This window comes from Protopterus annectens, chromosome 6.part0, assembly GCF_019279795.1.
Source record: "Protopterus annectens isolate FY-2018-M chromosome 6.part0, PAN1.0, whole genome shotgun sequence".
Lineage (NCBI taxonomy): Eukaryota > Metazoa > Chordata > Ceratodontiformes > Protopteridae > Protopterus > Protopterus annectens.
Window position 1 is genome coordinate 337493985 of NC_056737.1, and position 23198 is coordinate 337517182.

At 38.0% G+C, this 23198-nt stretch overlaps 1 protein-coding gene across 2 annotated transcripts in view; it reads right to left on the minus strand.

The window, feature by feature from the left end:
• SPATA7 (spermatogenesis associated 7) overlaps positions 1–23198 on the minus strand; it is a 1255634-nt gene that overhangs the window by 1141741 nt on the left and 90695 nt on the right. The window contains exon 3 of one of the 2 annotated variants that reach the window (XM_044074096.1): positions 3802–3894. In XM_044074096.1, coding sequence (XP_043930031.1) covers positions 3802–3894 — 93 coding nt within the window. Of the gene's footprint in view, positions 1–3801; positions 3895–23198 lie in introns of those variants that run through there. The other variant, XM_044074097.1, reaches the window with a different exon arrangement.

Sequence of the window (23198 nt, forward strand, 5' to 3'; positions counted from 1 at the left end):
TTTTGAAGAAATTCTATTAAAATATTTGGTATGGAAGATGTGGAGGATTCAGTGAGAGCAGCTCAGACAGAACATAAAATGTTCCAATGTACAAGAACTGAGCTAGGCTATACAGAAATTATATTTCACAGGAACATGTGCATTTAACTGAAAGCTTTGATATGCATCCAATAACTTTCATATTACACACAACAAAACAAAAATCCAGGGCAATAAAAAATGACATACTGGTGCTTCCCTGTCTATCTGCTATGATGAAGTCAAGGAATGGGTGGTGAAAATAATTCAAAAATTATTAACAAGATGGAAATTTCTTCAGAAAATACAGTTAAAGAGTGGGATAAAATTAAGTAGAGTTTAAAAATAGGGTAGAGATAACAAGAGGGACATGGTTAAGAAGTAACAATTATTTAGAGAGACTGACGAAGGATACAGTATTGCAGAACAGAGGAAATCTCACAAAAGAAGAGGCACAGCTGCAGAGTGCTAAAGAAAAAATAAGGGACTGCATAAATAACATGCATGAGTTTAGAAAGATTGCTGTTAAGCGACTGTTTTTTGATAAAAGCTTTTGTGCCTTGAAGTTATTATCACAATGGCTTAGACAACAGAAAGTAGAAAAGGTCTTTGGCAAACTTAAGGAGCCTATAACAAGGAAAATTACCAGAGATCCTACAGAGGTTTTAGAAATATTTCAGAAACTTTATGAAAATCTGAATAAAGCAGAGAAATGGGGAAATCAAGAAAAGGTACAAAAGGATGTGTTTATGAAAGAATGAAATATACCATGGTTAGGGGTAGATGAGGCTCAATTACTAATAGTTAGTATAGGAGATGACAAGATAAAAATAGTGATGCATAACCAATCTACAGGAAAGTCCTGTGGAAGTCTGTAAGCTAGGAGGGAAGCAAGCAATAAAACTTTCAGGATCTTTAACAGGTTTTTAAAAGAAAGAGAAGCCCTGACATTCAAGAAGAAAGCAGTGATGGTTGTAATACCTAAAGATGGTAAAGACCCAGCAGATCCAGCTTTATATATGCCCATTTTGATTCTAAACCATGACTAGAAAGTGCTTATGTCAATAATAGCTAAAAGAATGGCAAAGGTAATGCCATAATTGATATCTATGGATCAATGTGGTGTTGTGGAAGGAATGCAAACATTTGACAGTATTAATAGAATAATGACCTAGAGGGAAGCTGAATGTAAGAAAATACCATTGTTATTGGTGGGTCTTGATGCAGAGAGAAAGCATCTGACAGATTACGCTGGGATTTCATGAGGTGGGCAACATAGGCATTTGCATTCCCTGACACAATAAGGTTAGTTAGGATATACAAAGAGAAAATTAAAGTGGGGGTACTTATTTGATAAGTTCTGTCTGAACAGAGGAACCAGGTGGGGTTTATGTTATATTTAGAACCACTGGCAAAAAAATAAATAAGGCACCCAAAAATTCAAGGATATAATTGATATGGCAATCAAGAAAAGTTAGCTTTATTTGCAGATATTTTGTACCCGCTAAAACCCACAAAGGGTATTCCAGTGTTGTGGAACATTCTGAGATAGTGTCAAGTATTTTCAGGATAAGATTAATAAAGATAAAACAAAGGCAATAGCTATAAACTATGTATCCATACACAAACTGGTTCAGCAATACCCATTTTTATGGGGACATGATAAAATGAAGTACTTAGGAGTGTGGGTTAAAAAGGATTCTGTTAATGGAAGTCAAGGATATGTGAGAAGAGACTATACAAAAGACAATATAAAAACTGAATAAGTGGAAGCTCTGTTTTATGGATATGGATCGCAAGATACAAGCAGTGAAAATGTTTTTAGTCCCTTTAGTTTTATATTCGAGTCAGGTATATTTTTATCAACTAGGGGGGAAGTTGTGGATAACAATTAAACAGTCACAGGATTTGTATCTGGGAAGGAGGAAGATGGCAAGAATCAATTGGGATAAGTTGATCCTTCCAACAGGACAAAGTGGTTTGGGATTACTTGATTTAAAGGGGTATCACTGAGCTACAAAGTCAAGGCTTCTATATACAAACAAAAAAATTTTAAAGCTTCAGACTTCAGTTCCAGAGCTTTTGGATTAAGATTTTATTTATTTATTTTGCCAGACTTCAGTGCAAAACAAGGCTTATTGCTCAGGCTTGTCCTCACTGTCCCCATGTCTACTTCAATTGTTCTTACAGAAATGCGATAAAGGAAGGAAACAGTTTAACAGGAAAATGGGGAGAGTAATGCAAGGCTAAATCTTGAAAAAAATTATGTAATATAAGAAGGCTTTGAAGGGCTTTCCTTTGAGGTACTTTCCTAGTGTTATTAAAATTAAAAACAGGTGCAAATGGAACAGCTGTCAATGTCATACTGAGAACCCAAACAAATCACACACCAAGTAAGCAATAAACATTAATCGAGCAGTATTTGTTTGCCAAAGGCTCACTTCGTAGCAAAGGAAGCTGCATCAGTGATGGTAAAGGGCTTCATTCAGGAGGTGGTAAGATGCTAAAAACTTTGTCCACAAAAATTCTTAGAACAAAAACTTACATTTACCAAAACACCAGAGTTGTTATTGGGACCATTTCCTTCTCACTCTTCAGAGCTTTCAAGGTTGGAAAGATCCTTTGAGTTTGCAGTCTGGGAAATTTTTTATATGCCTAGTACTACTGATACCCTGGAATCAAGCCCTGCCAGTTACAGCTGACAGACCTCTCCAATATTATGCATGGTATTTCTAAAAGTGTTTCATTACTGTAATGCCTTACAATGCTTCTTTTTTAGTAGACCATATTTTATACACACACTGTTTCATATTGTACAGAGGAAGGATGGTACAATCATACTCACATTCAAACCAATATTCAGGCTGTTCACTTTTGAAGAGGTAATACAAGATCAGTCTGAAACAAACTGTCAAGTCAGTACACAGTATGTCTGGCCACAGAAATCTCAAAACAAATTATTACAAGTATACAGGTAAAGTTAATATACACACTGTGGCACCTGACATCAAGTGCCACAATGCATTTTCCCCTCTGACCTTTATGAGGGCAGTTTCTTAATAAAACTATGTAAAATGTTTTACTAAAATGTCTACGCAATTACACAATTTTTCTTTACATCTCAGTGGCATTACCATGGGAATACTGTGTTATGTTTCCATACCTTTCAATAGAAGCAATCCCACACATGTACAGCTATGTGCATTAACGTTCTTGCTATCAGCAGCGAGAACAAAGTTCACCTAGAGCACTGACGTCAACATGGAGAATTAGTCAATTAATTTTTTAAAGTGGTCAAGCTATATTTATACTGATGGTATGGGTAATGTTACCTGGCAATGAAGGCACGCATGCTGTGTGTAAAAACATAACAAAAATCTGACTGTATGTCAAGATTATTTTTAGAACATTACAACTGTAGATATGCAATTTGCTATTAACGTGGCAAGTTTTGTCTCAATATTGCCAAAAACTTAAGAACTAGTCTCAAGTAGCCAAAAAAGCACCATCACCACTGAAGCATCTTGCTGATTTAAATGGCTTTTCTGCATATTATTGGCAAGCCAATACCTAGCTCTGAACACTGTATTCAGTTCAGACTGCTTTGCCTCCAACCTATTTCTTATTTTTTATCTGGGTTTAAGAAGCTTTTAAGCTGCTAACCTATTCACATGTTAAGGATGAGATGCAGTCTTTGCCAAGGTGTTTAGATTATTTAAGGATTTTAAACTCTTGAGATGCTGCACTATTTTACAGAAATACCATAATCATCATAATTTTTACCTTGTGCTGACAAGATCTTGGTGTAGTGGATAATCATGTGCTTCTGTACTAGTAACTCATCACCCAAACCGCTAGAGAAGCCAGTAGAATAAGCTACAAAAGAAAAAATATATTCTGTAGTAATCGTAAATAATTGGTTGTCACTTAAATTTACAGAAAAAAAAAACAATTCCTTTTAACGTTATACACTGGTATTGTTTAGTTTTGTTTAAACACAAAATGTAGACAGAGTACCTTAAGTTCTATATGACCATATAATGTTATTGTCAGTCATACAATGCTAGTGGAACGTATGTATTGTTACAGTGGACAGAAATGGTACAAAAACTTTCAAACCACCATGACCATTTACCGTCCCACTGGTCTTGTAAAATGGATGCAAGCCTACATAGATATTTTGTCGAGTGAAACAATGTGAGGGTAGAGCTCCCTCATGCCAGAAGTCTAATCAATAAAACAGCTCAAACCAGGAGGCTTTCCTGCCACTGAAGGGCATGGAATGCTATACTGGACCTGAAATTGATTCAAGAACTTATCAAACGCTCCTTATACCTCAAGAGTTTTGCATCTACCACTCACTTAAATCTGGCAAATAAATGTCCAACTGCATCTACAAAATATCTGGACAATATTTTATTAGTCTAGAGGCTGGGTTAAGCATCAATACTACAAATAATGAATAAAAGTTAAATAGGTGATACAGCCCCCCCCCCCCCAAAAAAAAAAAAAAAAACTAAAGGACATGATGAGGAATAATTACACAATCAGAAACCTGATAAACATCAAATGCTTAGAGCAGAACACACACACACACACACACACACACACACACACACACACACACACACACACACACACACACACACGTATTTAAGGGTCTACTTCTAAAGTCACTTAACCAAAACTTACTTGAATGAGATGACAACAGCAAAAGGTGAATTAACCAAAGTTCACATCACAGGATTTTTTTTTAAAGGGAATGGAGGCACTTGGCCAACATTCAACCTAAAAACACACCTCAGTATGTCAAACCAACCCAGGTGGGGGGCTGTGCCCCCCAACTATATATACCAATTCTGGGATCACACTACAGTGGGGAAAATGGCAAATTTCCCCATAGTGACCAAGTGCCTCCATTCCCTGTAAAAAAATCTGGTGATGTGAATGATCGGGTTAATTCAATGTTCACTGTTGTCATCTTGATCAAGCAAGTTTTGGTTAAGTGGCTTTTTATATATATATATATATATATATATATATATATATATATATATATACATATATATATACTCATGGACAGGACCCATACTGTGAAAGTAGCAGACTCCAAATCCGACTTCAGACCAGTGACAAGTGGAGTACCACAGGGTTCAGTCCTGGGTCCTCTCCTGTTTGGAATCTACTTCTCTGAAGTACAGGCTAACACAGAAGATCTTTGGCTAACAAAGTTTGCAAATGATTGCAAACTAGGAGCCATAATCGAAACTCCTAACAATGTGGATATACTACAAAAGGGCCTCACTGAGACAGATGTCTGGTGTCAAAGCCATGGCCTGAAGCTCAATGCCAAAAAGTGTATTGTCATCCCCTTTGGTAAAAACTCTGCACCCATGAACTACCACATAAGTGGAAGGCTACTTAATGCTGAAAGTGTGATAAGAGACCTTGGGATACAGGTGGACAGTAGTCTCTCCTTTGATAATCACATCACCAAAGTGGTCAGGAAATCCTTCTACGTGGCTCACCTCATCACAAAAGGTTTCTCATCCAGAAAAAAAAGGTCATTGTTCCCCTCTACTCATCACTCATTAGACCCATTAAAGTGTACACTGCCCCTTTTGGTATGTACCTCACAAAACACCTACAACTGGAAAGGCCACAGAAATACCTCACAAAGAGGATTACTGGCCTCAAACAGATGCCCTATGCAGACCGTCTCAAAAAACTCCAGCTTTACTCCGTCGCATATCGCCTACTCAGAGGCATTCTCTGCCTAACATACAAAGCTATGTCAAACCCAGAGCTGTTGGGCATGCTCCACTTAAAGAAATCGCAATCCCTCCAAGCTACATGCTCTAGGGACCTAAACCTTGTCACCACAATAAACAGAACATGCTGGAGGGATAGATTCCTGTCCCACAGACTTCCCATACTCTGGAACAGACTACCTGTCTATGTCAAACAGAGCTCCTCATTAGCACTCTTCAAGAAAAATCTTGATGATTTGATGGGAAATAGGAAATTCACCCCAGGAATCACTTCTGTGGCTCTGCTCGACAGGGGCACAGGAAAATAATTTTCTTGGGTGGCGAAACTTTTTGGCTAGGGTTATATAGGCCCTAAGGCTAATAGCCTAGTACCTACCTATGAACCTATACACACACACACACACATATATATATATATATATATATATATATATATATACATGCATACATATACACACACACACACACATATATATATATGAATATATAAATATATATTTATATATATATATATATATATATATATATATATATATATATACACATAAAGTATATATATATATATATATATATATATATATATACATATATGGATCTATGTCGGTTCTATATATATATATATATATATATATATATATTTACATATATGGATCTATGTCGGTTCATAGAGTTTTTAGAAACTTGAAATTCATATCGGCAAGGCGATATATCATTCAATTCCTGAAAACTCTAACTTCAAAAAACAAAACAACCCCCCAAAAATCTACCTTTTTTACATTTTTGCAGGGGCAAGCCCCTGCACCGCACCCCTACAAATTATATATAGCAGCTCTGAGATCGCACTGCATTGAGGAAAATGGTAAATTTCCAGATCGCCATTGTACCGCAATCTCCATTCAAACCTTTGACTTTTCGGAAATTCAGTCATATCTTCTCACCGATATGAATTTTGAGTTTCTGAAAACTCAATCAGCTGCTGATAGGGATCCATACATGCACACATACACATATACATATATATTATAATGAGTGTGTGTGTGTGTGTGTGTGTGTGTGTGTGTGTGTGTGTGTGTGTGTGTGTGTGTGTGGGGCGTGTGTATATATGTATATATGGGTCTAGGTTAGAAGATCGACAGCCGACATCACCGACAACGGATTAGCGGGCGCCAGATGATCGACATTCGGAAGACCGACGCTACGGATGAAAACGCCGACGCCAGGGATAGTGACTTGGAAAAAAGGCTGTGTGAGTATGCGGTGGTGACGGACGTTAGGGTGCGAGTAAGGTAAGTGTGGATAGTGACAGTCTGTGGGGATAGGGGTGGGTTAAGTGAGTTAGGGTTAGGGCGCAGGTTAGGTAAGTGTGCGGTAGTGGTATTTTTTGGGTTAGGGGTGGGTTAAGTGAGTTAGGGTTAGGGTGCGGGTTAGGTAAGTGTGCGGTAGTGGTATTTTTTGGGTTAGGGGCGGGTTAAGTGAGTTAGGGTTAGGGCGCGGGTTAGGTAAGTGTGCGGTAGTAGTATTTTTTGGGTTAGGGGCGGGTTAAGTGAGTTAGGGTTAGGGCATGGGTTAGCTGAGTGTGCGATAGTGACGGACCTTAGGGTAAGGGTTTGGGTTAGGGTTGTACATAGTTGTGTGTGTGAGGTTTAGTGTGGGTTTGTGAGGATTTTGGTGTGCTTGTGTTCTGTGTGTGGTTTTTGGATAGGGGATGTGTTTTGTTAGTTGATTGTTGTTATTGTGGTGTGTGCAGTGTATGGGGTTTCGGGTTTGTGGACTGTCGGTTACTTGTTTGTCGGGCATGTGAGGTGTCGTGGTTATGGTTTGTCGATTATGTGGTGTCGATGTTTCTGTTGTCAGTGAAAGTAGCTGTCGATGTTATAACCTAGAACCGTATATATATATATATATATATATATATATATATATACATACACACACACACACATACATATATATATGTATATATGTATATATATATATATATATATATATATACATATATATATGTATATATATATATATGTACACATACACACACACACACACACACACACACACACACACACACACACACACACACACACATGGACACACAAACACACACATGGATCACCTTCAGCTGATCGAACTGTCAAAATGCCAAACGTTATATGGCACAGACCATATAACTAATATTTCAGAAGTTTGAACAGAGTGAATGAAGATCACTGTACATTGCAGAATGGGAAATTTGCCATTTCTCTCAATGTAGTGGGATCTCAGAGTTGGTATCTTTGATTAGCAAGGAGTGTGGGGATGCAATTTTTGTTTTTGTTTTTATTTTAATTTTGAACTTCCAAAATGTCGGTTATATGATCTCAGCCATATAACATTCGGCATTTTGGCAGATCGATTAATTGAAGGGAATCCATATATGCCGATATATATATATATATATATATATATATATATAGATATATATATATATATTAGTTTCACTTCAGAATGTCGAGATACTGAAAATTCAAACTTCATATGGTCGAGACCATATGATCGGGTTTTCAGAAACTCGAAATTCCGAAGTTAAATAAAAAAAAAAAAAAAGAAAAAGAAAAAAGTCAAACACAACAATCTATGTATACATATATATCTATATCTATATCCATACACACACATATAAAATATATGTATATATATATATATATATATATATATATATATATATATATGCATATATATATATATATATATATATATACATATACACGTACACACACACACACACACACACATATATGTACAGATAATATAGATTAGATATAGATACATACATATAGATTTTATATATGTATAGATATAAAGATATATATGTATAAATATATATAGATGTTTATATATATATATATATATATATATATATATATATATATATAAAAATATAAATATATATACAGAGTCACACCACAGTGACTGAACCATTACTCATCAAAAAGAGATGGCTACAGTCTTATTATAAAGTATTCCCCTTAAATGCGCACTAATTTAGGCTTACTCCAGCCAAGAGGTTTCAAAAACAAAGAAACTACAGACACCTACGGACACTACCTCACAACAAAAACAGAAGATAAAGCATGTAATGGGTGCATTAGGAAAATTAAAGTTAGCTCTCAGGACTGTCTTTGAGGTCAGAAGGACAGCTCACTCAAAATCCCAAGGCACCTATACTGATGCAAGCAAAGTTTGCTCAGTTTTAATAAGCCACACACAGTAGCACTGCTACAGGATCAAGACTGCAAATCTCTACATATCATTCCAAACTATAGCAGCCCTAAACATCACCTCCATCCATCTGGACAATATCCAGGGTTACTTTCTCACTGGTACTAAACAAAACCTCGCACAAAACATCACTGACCCATTGCAAATCTTAGCAAATAAAAGTTTCACGACTGGATTCATCACCAAAAGAAATGGCATTAGGTCCCAGTATCTCTATCCAGAAAGACGTGTCTGCAGGAAATTACAGAACATCAGTCTTATCAGTATCATCATTCTATACAGTTATGAACAGGATACTCATGGAACTAACAAAGAAGGATATCAGTAATGTACTGTTCTTAGACATGTATCCATTTTTTTTTTTAATTACAGCTTTCTTAAATGAGAGACTGTCAGTGTATGCAGCTTACCTCTATCTTGCAAAACCATTCAACTTAATCCTGCACATGTGGATCACAAAACTCTTAAGGGGTCAGAGATAATACTGCTAGTCTGCCAAATAAACAGTTCTCCGTAAGAAACTAAACAGTAAGGGATTCCTGGTCACTTACTGTAACAGATTACCAGCAGAGTGGTGCAAGGGTTTACATTTGACACTCTTCTGTTTTGGCATCTTTTTCAGGAATCTGGGATGACAGTGAAACCTTTTAAATGACAACTTTCTGACTATTGCCTACTAGGTACAACTGTCTCTTCCACATAGATGTGTCAGTAGTACACTGCGAGCTGAAAGTCACACACACACACACACACACACACACACACACACACACACACACACACACAGACACACAGACACACAGACACACAGTTAAAAACGTTAGTCCAGCTCTCAATGCTACAGAAATGGAACATAAGCACATCAGTTGACGCAAACTCCTCTAAACTAATACACCACGTGAAAACTCAAAACTTGATACATCTGGCCAGGGCTGGAGGAGCAATGAGACAGAGGTAACTGCAGAATGCTCCAGTACCCTTGAAGGATGGGTTAGGATGCCAAAACATGCTGGAGGCAGCTTTTGTGCTTACTGATCCACTGATGGATGGTTGCAGTCATAGTGGCAATATGTGATCATGCATCCAAGTGGAAGGCATTGTGAGCCTATGGCAACATGGTTTGTTCATTCTGCTGCCCTAGGATGAGACAACAGCAATAAAAATGTGTCTTCCTACTCAGAATGCAAAAGACCATCCTCACTGTTGGCCTGAATAATGCCCTCTTCGGGAGAGTATCATTTCCATGGTTAGGGAGGACTTCCCACAGCACAGGAAGAAATGAAATTCTAAAAACACAATAGCAAGTGGTATCCAATATTTTCTTCGGATTTGGGATAAATTTTCTCTCTGTGTGAAACACTAATGTCAGTCATTACACACTTTTAAAATGGAGATAGGCAAATACAGAGGAATGTGTAAGGTCTAACATGGGAGAACTGCAGTAAAGCTTCCTGAGGGTAACAAAGCCATATAGTTGGCAAGAACCAATAACTGTACAGCTAAAAAGTGCATTTTGATTTCAGAGTCCACACATTTTCAAGGATCACATGCCATTTCAAAATGCAGAGGACAACAGATGTATGACAATTCTTAAAAAGTCGAAGTATAGTATAGTTGTTTGACTTCCATAACAGTAGAAGTTTGAATGATTATTGCTGCAGTAGCCTTAGCTATATGGATTATATCCTGCCAAGGATAGAATGACTGGCCAACTTCCAAAGTGCCAGAGCACCTTCCACACTCCCAAATTGTCAAGCAGCTCATGCATAGTTTAGTAAAAGACAAGTTTTGGCATGAAGCCTTTCAGGTCTTTCCTGTCAGCAGAAAGAGGGAGGCTGAGCCCTGAAAAAACTATGCTAGGAATAAAACATAAATACCCACACCCTAGCATAAAAACACATGGGATGGAGGAAGGGACCAGCTACTGCATCAGTGATCATTCAAACATCTACTGTTACGGTAAGTTTAACTTGTATATTTATACTGTTAATCACATTGATCACTGCTGCAGTAACCTTAGCTATATGGTTAGATTACCCTCGCTAACTACATTTGTGTAAGGAGAAGAGTTCAGAAACCCCTGGAGAATGGTCCTAGCAAAGCTTGATCTGGACCTAGAGAAATAGTCAAACTTATAGTGTTTTGTAAAAGTACGTACAGAAGGGCCTTGTAGGAACTTCTAGAATATTTCTAGAAGTCAACCCTTTCCAAAAAAACACAAATGAAACCAAGATCCTTGTAGCCTTGACCCTGCCTGGAATAAATTTGCTATGGCAGGTATAACAAAATGGAATAGCCTTAGACAACCATTTGGAAGTGGTCTGTTTTGACAAAGATATCTCTTGTAATAAGAAAGGACAAAATAATTGATCTGAAGATTGGAGAGATTTAGTTCTGTCAAGATAGTACATACCAGACCGGTCTGTGGACATCCAAGGTATAAATTACCTTTTCTCCCTCATTTTTAGATTCGGTAAAGAAAACAAGGATCTGGATAGTTTGGCATAAAGAAAACTTGGATACCACTTAAGGCATAAAAGCAGGATTAGTTTTTTAAACAAATCCTGTCCCTATTGAAAATGAAGTAGGGTTGACTCACCATAAGCATTTGCAACTCAGATACCCTTCTTGCAGGGGTCAGAGCAATAAGTAAAACCATTCCCCCCGTCAAGAACCTCAAGTCTGGTTCAAATGGAGCAAGTTTTGGCTTCTCTAAATCAAAATTAAGATCCCAAGTAGGAGCCACCATTTTACTTAAAAGGGGTTTTGCATAAGAGGCTTCCAAGAACATTTTGACATGACACTACCTTGAAAGAGGAGGATCTATGGGAAGACATGCTGAAATGGCCAATAAATGAACCTTAATAGAGGAATAAGAAAGGCCATAGGATAGTAGCTCACAAATATAGTAAAACCAGAGAACTAACCCTGAATGGGTGCTGATTACGGTGTTGGCACCAACTAGAAAATCTTATATTAGTAAATAGAAAAGGCTTAATAGTTGTATGCTTTCTTGCCTCCATTAGTACCGGCTTCATATCATCAGTAAACAGGTGCCTAAAAGAAATTAAGTCCTTATCACCCAGGCAATCATTTGAAAATGATTGATGTCAAGAGTGTATCAAACACCCCTTTTCTTGTGTGAGCAGATACAATCTGTGAGGATGCTTATGGCAATTGCCCCTGGCCATTTCCAAAATAAGGGAGAACCACTGTTGCATAGGCCAGAAGGGATTCACCTCAATATTCTTAGGGGATTCCTTCTGAATCTTGAGAAGTATCATGGATATTAGTTGAAAGGGCAGAAAATCATACAAAACTTTCCTGACCAAGGAAAAAGCATCTGTCTTCCAGGCCTTCTTGCATAGAGTCCTGGAGCAGAATCTTGCCAGTTGATTGTTCACAAAGGAGACAAAAAGGTCTACTTGAGGAGATCCCCACAGCTGGACAAAATCTTGTAAAACACCAGACTTAGTATCCATTTCAGAGAGTCTGCTATGGTCCTGCCCAGCTCTTCTGCCACACAGATTTGCTCCAGTGGAATGCAGGATGCCTGTAAAGTGAGACTGTGCTATGAATCTATATCCTAAGCTAGCATGGTTAGTCTGCAAAGGGGGTAATAAACTGATTCCCCCTTGCTCATTGCTGTGCCACATGACTGTGCTATTGTCTGAAATCACTTTGAAGAGGTCTCAGGGCCCAAAAATGATTCAGAGTTTGTGTACCTTGATTGGGGCAAGCATCCCCTAGAAATATTTATGTGCTTGCATCTGTCCTTGGTATCCCACACCCCTGCACTTTTATCCCTCCTGAAGGAAGCAAACTCCAAAGCATCTGTTTTGACTGAGGGAGAAGGGGAGATCTAGATTTAAAGATATCCATTGTCTCCACCAAAAGATTTCTCTTCTGAAAAACTCCAGCAGTGGGATTTGAAAAGACAAAGGGTGTTGATGCTGGGAACAAAGATTTCCAATAACACTGTATCCTTCTCATTTGTAGTCTTGAAAGGAGTATCATGTGAACCATAGATGCCGTGAAACCCAAAATCCTAAGGTATTCCCTCATAATGACAGATGTCTGAGTGGAAAACGTTTGAAACAGATCTAAATAAGGACCTATTTTTCCTGAGGAAGAAAATCTCTTTGAACTAAGGTGTCTGGTTGATATCCTGGGAATGTTATCCTGTGTGAAAAGACTTTTGACTGTTATCTTGGAATCCTACCTTGTGCAAGTGATCTCTCACCTAAGAGAGAGATTCTTGACACTTTGAAAAAGACTCCACAAAGATAAGAAAGTCATCTAAGCTTGGAAAAAAGTGGATATCTTGTAGCCTGCAATGAATTATAACTGGAGTAAAAATCTTTATGAATGCTTTTGGTGCAGTGGATAGTTCAAAACTTAAGATAGAGAAATGATAAGATTTTGTATATATGGATCATATTAAAAAAGACTGAAGTCTGGATGAACAAAGATGTTATAATCATCTTATAAGATGTACTACCAGTAAACTTGAAAGAGGAAGAGGTAACAAGTGACATAATTTTGAATTAATGCACTATCACAAAAAAAAAATGTTTAAAGAAAGATCCAGAACTGGTTTCCACAAATTTTCTTTCTTTGGCACTTTGAACATCCTTAAATAAAAACTCTTCCCCATTTGGAAAGGAGGAACTGGTTCTATTAGTCCTTAGGACAGTATGTGATGAAGAACAAATGGAAACAGAGTGATCTGAAGGATGAGGAGTAACCCTTGGAAAAGGAGGAGTTTCCTCCCAGAGCCATCTGTAACCTTGATTAATGACATTCAGAACCCATTCACCTGAAGCTATCTGTTGCCAAAACGAAAAATGGAGATTAAACCTTTATGGAACTAAAAGGGGGCCAGGGTGGGAGTGGATCACAAGAACACTTGAATAGTCAGACTTTTCAAACTGTCTTTCATTTTGTGAGGTTACAGATTTATTTTTGGAATTCCCTTGACATTCTTTCTTAAACATGTGTTTACTAAATCTTGTTGAGACCATTTATTTGGTTTTCATCCAAAAATGGAAGACGAGAAAGTCAGTCCCTTGTATAATTTGGAAAAGGAGAAAATCTTAGAGAGAGATTCCCTGGATCAGCTAATTTCACACTTTCTGATCACCTCTGCTGCAGTGGCCGAACACAAAATCTCTTACACAAAGGAGAATATAAAAAAATATCATTTTTATCATCTGTCATCTGAAAGGCTAAAAATGCAGCCATGCAAACCTCCTTAAAACAGTACAGGTGGCCATAGTCCTGGAAGAAGGATCAACACAGTCATACCCACAATGCAAATAATGACTAGTGACCTGAGCAAAAGGAGAAACTATGTTATTTAAAGCAGATTTTCCTCACAAGAAGAAACTGCAGAGAAAACATTCCTTATTCTTTCACAATTTGTCAGATCAGACTAACATATGCTAATTTAAAATTCTGAAAACCAAAGTTGAAGAGGAACACTTTTTCTGATAAGGATGGGAAAATGATTCATAGTTAATTGCAATCCTACTCTTTTCCACATATATAAGTCCTTGGCAGCACTGGGATCAACTAAGGCTATAAGGTTGTAGAAGCTGAGTCAGGTTTGGAAATAGGATAGCTGACAGAACTGGAGGAATAGGTGTAGATTCTGGGAAACTCATTAGAATTTTATGAGGAACTGAGAAACCTTAGTGGCGCATTCAAGCAACAGTCTCAGAGAAAGAGAAACCCCTACAGTCAGGATCAAAAACTGACCAATCTTTGGAGTGTGAATCAGACCTCTGAGGAAAAAAAAAAACTGCATCTGTCCCATCATTTTCTGTTCAGATTTAGAATCTTGAGGAATCCCTCTTTCTTTTACTAGAAACTACTTTACAAGGACGGTTAATAGCCTGAAATAAACTCTAAGCCAGACCCAGTAAACTACTCATATCCAAAATGAAATCTGGAGTAGTAGATACTTGCTTGTTTTTTTTTTTGGTTTCTTTTTCACAGGAAAAAAATGGAGCTAACGATGTTACTAATGGCAGCAGCTGCTTCCCCAGGGTTGGGCACAGCATTCTGGACAAAGAGAAACCTTTTCTTTTCCATCACCCAAGACGGACAAGAGTGCCTCTCCTTTGCCCAATGAGGGGAATCCAACAGGTGTAGAGGATGTGGCTAATCCACAGCCCACAGTGACTGTGAGTGCTGCACCAGAGGGATCTAGAGTCTGAGGTACAACAAATGGCCACAACAGAGTTGCTCACATATAGCTGAGGGAAACTGCTAACCTGCTGTAGTGGCAAAGGCTTTTTGCTTAACGTTCTTTTTGTTGCTGGAAGAAGGAAGGACCAACTTGGTACTGGAAGTCCATTCCATGGTCAAGCTGAAAATGGTGCCCTTTTACCAGGCAAGACAAGCAGCAAATACCGTTAAACTTCCTGTCTACAAGTTTTTTTTTTTTGGAAAAAAAAGCACAACAGTAAAAAGCACTTTCAAATACTATGCCACCCCACCAAGGAAAAATAATTCTACAGACAAATATGTTACTTTTAAACTGACAGAAAAAACAAGTGCTCTGTTTAAAAGTGCATTACAGTCTTGAGACAGTCTTTTGAAACACAACACTCCTAGCTTTAAAATAACTCTCTTGAAGAAGAACATTATAAAATATCGATAAATTTAAGAAAATGGAATTTTTTTCCCCAAAGGGAACTTATCTGCCAAGCAAAGGAAAGCGTAAGCTGACCATCGACCCTCAAAAGCGTCAGAGGCATGTATTCTTAGGCAGCAATAAAGCTCTGAAGGGCTTTGCATCCAAACTTGCCTTTTAATCAAGCTCAGCTCAAGCTGCTTGACAGTATAGGTGGGTAGATGGTGCCCTGAAGTACTGGAAGCTGGTTGATTACGATATCCTTGGCCGGATATAACTCATATAGTGAATGCTACTGCAGCAGTGATCTATATGATGAACATTAGAAATTCCACTTATTCAATGAATGCCATTAACAGACACAGCAAGAACAAAACACATTTGCTGAAGAAATGAGCACATGAAACATTTCACACCTTAAAATGGAGAACACCGACATATGTGTAGGGACAGAGACATGGTTCAAGGCTCCAGAGAGCACCCCTGCATTACCAGGCTATAATTCATACCACACCTTTAGGCCACCTAACCTGGACCGAAACACTAAAGGTGGAGGCGTGTCCATATTCATTAAGGATATCCACACCTCAAGGCAAGTTGCTCAGCATAATGCATCCGAGATTATCCAAGTGCAACCAATGCAAACTGTAACTTGCTACAGATTCCCCCACCATGCCCCAGGATTCCCACTCCTCATTTCTTGACACACTGGAAAATATTAGGGTACAACCCAATACCCTAGTAATGGGCAATTTCAACTACCCCACCATTAACTGGGAAAACTACTCATGTACCAACTCTTTTGCTCAACGTTTTCTGGAATTCATAAATTCCAGTGCTTTGGATCAACTTATCCACACCCCCACCAGGGGCAGCAATATCGTAGACCTGGTCATTACCAACATGGGTGACCGGTGTTCCACACCAGAGGTCAATTCCTCATTGGTCAGATCTGACCACAAGCTAATCACCCTAGACATCCACATCCCGCCCCCACCCCCCATTAGGGAAACCACTGTAAACAATTTCTCCAAAGCCAACTTTATGCTTCTTAAGACAGAAGTGGCAAACTTCACGACACCCATGCAGACGGATAATAGAGGTACGACTGCTGACTCCTACACAAATGCACTTTATAAGCACTTACACGAGTGCATGGATTGTGCTATCCCTAACAGAACAAAGATGCTATTCTCCAAAAAAAGGAAGCCAATTTGATGATCCCCTACCATAAACAAACTCTACAACAGAAGAAAGAAACTGTTACAAAAAAAAAAAAAAGAGTAAAATCCCATGACTGGAGGAACTCCCTGGTCAGCCTCAGTAAGAAGCCGAGATCCCTCATAAAATCCTCCAAAGCTAGTTATGAAAACAAAATTGCCACTGATTCTAAACACAACCACAAAGGATTCTATATCTATGACAAAAATCTCAATGGCAACACTCAGATCTGCACTGGGGTACAGCACAATGGCACTAAATATACAGAACCATCTGTAGATTCAGTGCTAACTTTACCCCCCCTCTCACCCCCTTAATGGCCCATCTCTATACTGGAGGAATGCAAAGTTCTTGTAATCATGGCTGCACAGGTAAAAAACACACTCTCCAAAGCCAAGAACACAGCATCCATGGGACTTGACAACATCCCAGGCTACATTCTACATGAACTACAGAATGAACTGGCACCCCACCTACACCTAAGCACTATGTTCAATCATAGCCTCACCTCAGGCTTTGTGCCCACTAAATGGTGCGCACAGAGATGGTTATCCCACTCCACAAAGGGGGAGTCACCACGGACCTCGGGAACTACTGCCCCATTAGTCTAACGAGCCTAGTCTGCAAGGCCATGGAACTTATAAACAAAGACAGTGGTAATCTCCAAACTCTGGACGCCACCCAGTTCAGGTTTGTAAAAGACAGAGCATGTCTCTTAAACCTGAAAGACTTCTTTGAAGCAGTCACCAAAGCCTTAGACGAGGGTAAAGTGGTTCACACAGCCTATCTAGATCTCACCAAGGCTTTTGACACCGTTCCCCACTCTGGAATTATAGATAAACTCACTAAACTAGGTATAAATCCCTATGTCACAAGATGGGTTGCCAACTGGCTCACTGACAGAACCCACACTGTGAAAGTAGCAGACTCCAAATCCGACTTCAGACCAATGATAAGTGGAGTACCACAGGGTTCAATCCTGGGTCCTCTCCTGTATGGTATCTACTTTTCTGAAGTACAGTCCAACACAGAAGATCTTTGGCTAATGAAGTTTGCAGATGACTGCAAACTAGGAGTCATAATTAAAACTCCTAACGATGTGGAAATCCTACAAAAGGTGCTCACTGAAACAGATGCCTGGTGTCAAAGCCATGGCCTCCAGCTCAATGCCAAAAAGTGCATTGTCATCCCCTTTGGTAAAAGCTCTGTACCCATGAGCTACCACATAGGTGGTAGTCTACTTAACACCGAAAGTGTGATAGCAGACCTTGGGACATTGGTGGACAGTAGTCTCTCCTTTGATAATCACATCACCACAGCAGTCAGGACATCACCACAGCAGTCAGGAAATCTTTCTTTCTGGCACAAAAGGTTTCTCATCCAGGAAAAAAAAGAGGTCATTGTTCCCCTCTACTCATTACTCATTAGACCCATTATATAGTACAACACCCCTTTTGGTATGTACATCATAAGACATCTACAACAACTGGAAAGGCCACAGAAATACCTCACAAAGAGGATTACTGGCCTCAAACAGATGCCCTATGCAGACCGTCTCAAAAAACTCCAGCTTTACTCAGTCGCATATCGCCTACTCAGAGGCGATCTTTGCCGAACATACAAAGCTATGTCAAACCCAGAGCTGTTGGACATGCTCCACTTAAAGAAATCCCAATCCCTCCAAGCTAAATGCTGTAGGGACCTAAACCTTGTCATCACAATAAACAGAACATGCTTGAGGGATGGATTCCTGTCCCAGAGACTTCCCATAATCTGGAACAAACTACCTATCTATATCAAACAAAGCTCCTCATTAACACTCTTCAAGAAAAATCTTGATGATTGGATGTGAAATAGGAAATTCACCCCAGGGATCACCTCTGTGGCTCTGCTCAACAGGGGCACAGTAAAATAATTTTCTTGAGTGGCGAAAGCCAGGGTACCTTTTTGGCAAGGCTTATGTAGGCCCTAGGGCCAATAGCCTAGTACCTACCTATGAACATGATAAGAAAAAGTCACTCTTTTTTGGTCAAAATAAATTGGGGAAGGGGACAAAACATTCCCAAAACAGTAGCCACCATTTATTTTGAACAACTAAACTTCACACAGTTAGACTAAATGAAGATAGTTTACAAAGTGAACCACTAAATGACAATCTCATGGGGAGAAAGTAGCAACTTTTGAAGGAATGCAAGATGTACTGGACAGCCCACAAACAGTTTATTCTAAAAGTGGTTAAGGAAGACAGACAGGGAAGTCTCCACAACAGGTGCGTCATAGGGCACAGTTAGAATAAGGGGGTAAACATGCTCTATGCAAGTTTCTTTCCTGGAAAAAAAAATATGGTAATAGTATTTTTAAATTGAGAGATAGTGGAGTGGGAGGTAGAGACATGCAGCAGAGAAGCACTGCATCTTCTTCCTCAATGTCAGTCATCACTGTAAGCCCCTGTTGTATGTGGTGCCATCTGCCCCACACTGGTGTATCATGGGCACATGCACCACTATATGAAGTCCATACATTATGGGATCTTCACTTGCTGCAGTAAGTAAATTGTTCTAAATGCATGTCAATAAAAATTAATCAATCGTAACAATGTAAACAAATACGTTTTTTTCTTTTCCCACAACCTATATAGTTTTGAAATGTAGGCCACTGCACTACTATTTCCTTTTTTGTATGTGTCGTGGCTCCTGATGACATTTAGATTCTAAGAAATACATGTGAATGTTTACATTGCCCGCTGGGCATTGCCTTCATGTGATACTATTGTGTGCCATTTATACATACTGTGCACCATACAGACAATATGTGCATGGTTTCAGGACACATCCTAACTTTTCAGCTGATATGCCATTCAGGGGTCTGTTAAGTACATTGTCAATTTCCTCCTGCACTGTGCAGATATTGCATGGACAGTCACTGTTATGCATATTAGATTAATCCACAAGTTTACTTATACATATTTACATTTTTGTTCCATTTAATAAATTATTCTAACCTACTTAAATTAACATTTCATTAGCTTAAATATTCATTAACTTAAATATTGTTTAATTTAAGGAAAAATGAAGTTTAAATTAATTTTTGTTCATGTAATTTCAGACATCCAACCTCTTTTGTTTAACCACACTGTCAATCTAGTGACTAAAAACTGTAAAGTAAATCTTGCAATACATAAAAAATGCAAAACAGAAACTAGGAAGAAATCTGTTTCTAATTGTGGGAGTCCAGTATCTCCCATAATCTTCAAATAAAAACTTTTCAATAGATTATGGAAACGGATAAGAAATTTTGATTTTAATTTGTATTAGAGACCAAAAACCTTTTAACCTAGAGCAATGTAAAAATATGTGTTGGCTGTTTCTAATTAAATGCAGTCATTTCTAAAACATTTTCTAATTGAAAAAGGTTTGTATACTAAAGAACTTCTTAATGGTAATCTATTTAAAGAACATCTCCATATGAAATCTCCCTATTGTGGACCTTTTTTTAACAAAGGAATGACTATTTCTTAAACCATGTAGTTTAAACACAGAATAAGCAGAATAACCATTTATTATGTGAAATTCATCCATAATTTGCATACACCATTGTTCTCTTGGTACAGTGATAAATATCAATTTAACAACACTTCTAAGAGAAATAATTTGCATATCTTGTAACTTATTTGTAATAAAAGTTCTAATTCTTTTCACTTGAAGACAGGCTGACCAAAAATCTTCATTAAAATTCTACCTACTAAAGAAATGGACTTGAAATATAAATGCTGAAAACAGAATACAGATGTAATAACTAAAGTAATACTGGATGTCTCAAAGAATAACCACCTTGTTGTGGAGAAGAATACACTATCCCTCTTCTAATAGGATTTATCTTTGTTTTCCAAAAGAATTGAAAAAACAATTAACAACTCTTTACTCCAGGTTATTGGACAAAAACATAAACTGGGACTATATAAATAAGTTTACTAAGAAAAAACCCAATTAATAAATAGAATCTTTTGGCATAAGAAAGTAGAAAGGTATTCTAAAATGTTAAAGATTTACAACTTTTCTGAAACATTTCTTTGCATTTGTTATTTACACATGTTTCAATGCCATATGGAATACCTAATATTTGTATACCATCTTCTGTAAATGTTAATCCTTGAACATTTCTTGTATTGTCTCTTTTTCATTGTGAAACCAATATATTTTCTTTGCCCACTGTTTCAAAGATAGGGAGTATTTTATTTAATGACGTTTGTAATATTCGAGAATTTTCTTCTACAATAGTGGTATCATCTGCATATGATATTATTCTTGGGACCAAAATCCCTTTACAGTTAAAACAATAAGGAGATAACTTCATAATAGCTCTACATTTATAAAATACTGCTCCTACCATTAAAGCTAAAAAGTAGCTACTCAAAGGGCATCCCTGCCTGATGCCATTTTTCACATGGATATTTTTCCAAGCCATCCATTCATAACTGGTACAACTGTAGAATGTGTATATATTGACATAATGCAGTTTTTAAAACATGGACCAAATCCTAATGCATCTATAACATTAAACAAAGCTGAATATGAAATATTGTCTAATGTTTTCTCCAAGCTGCAAGAAAACAGCATCACTGTAGAGGATTGTGAAACATATAGACCAAGATGTTTTAATATCAACAAAAGCTCCTTTACAGGTATCCCTGGTATTCCATATATACTTGGATCCACTAAATATTAAGGTGTAATCTTACTTGTAAAACTTTACAAAACAATTTATAATCAATGTTACATAGTATTGTTCGTCTCCAATTAAAGAGTAAAGATTTATCTCCCTTTTTCCAGATAATTCAAATCTTCTGACTATTGCACTTCATTTTATCTATTCCATTTTGCAACCATTCATTATATACATCAGTAAATGTTTATAACTGTTCATTTTATGATTTGCAGAAATCATAAGGAATCCCATCTGATCCTGGAACAGTGTGTTTTGAAGACACTGAAACTGCCTGTTTTACCTCTGAAATTTTAACTAAAGAATCAAAAATGCTTTAAATGCAGCAGGCATACATGGAACAGGTGATTCTATATTCAGTGTGTTTTTACCTTTATACAATTTGATAAATAAGTATGTACAACTGATAAAATTGTCTTTTTACCATTTATTAAGTCTCCATTATCAATTTGTAAACAATGTATATATGACTTTGTTTACATTTCTTTCCTATGTAAGGTATGAACATTTTTTAAATTTTATTTATCATTTTGTTGACCGGGAAAATCTGACTAGGACAGAACCTATTTTCAGTGGAGGCCCGGGGAGAAATACTCCAGATGCATGTCTTTGGATTGTGGGAGGAATCCGGAGTACCCGGACGAAGCCCACACGAATGCAGGGAGAAAGTACAGTTGTGTACACCTACCATAAATGTAGATGTTCGAGTGTCTTCACTGTTGCAGTGATGACTGTAGGGTTCTCCCCTGTCGGCAGGCAGGCCTCGGTCGGCCAGAATCCCAAAGTCTGGGTCCAGCGTCGGCTGTTCAACCACACTCCCTGACGTCAGAGCGCCAGGAGTACAAAGCTGACAGCCGACGCCATCTTCTCCAGTTTTTCTTGCCCCAGATGGCAGGAGTCCCAAAATGAAAAAGGTCCCATAACCTTTGCAAATACACCTCAGAAGAATGGTAAAAAAAAGGAAATACACAAAAGTAAAAATAAGAGGGGACAGGAGGGAGGGAAACCCAGACTGCAACAGTGAAGACACTCGAACATCTACATTTATGGTAGGTGTACACAACTGTACTATGTTCGTGTTTCACTGTTGCAGTCATGACTGTATGGTAGAATCCCAAAGCTGAAATAAAGGGAGGTGGTCATAAAGAGGAAGGGGTGGCTAAAAGGCCCTGCAAGACTGCAGAGGCAAAGCCTGCCCTAGACTTAGAGTAGAGAGGTAGATTGTAGTGCTTAGAAAAAGTATGCACTGAACTCCAAGTTGCCGCTTCCAAAATGTCCTTTGTAGGAACTCCCCTGAGGAAGGCCGCAGAAGTGGCAGCAGCTCTGGTTGAATGAGTCCGTATACTCCCTGAGATTTGCTTTCCATGGTGAGAATAACAAAATCTGATTCCATGAACAATCCATTTAGAAATGGTCTGTTTTGAAATGGCTTTACCTTGGGAACTTGAAGCATAAGAAACAAACAATTGTTCTGATTTTCTGATGTCCTTGGTTCTGTTCAGGTAAAAACGTAGTTGTCTGTGTACATCTAAGGAATGTAAGATCCTTTCCCCTTTATTTTGAGGAGAGGG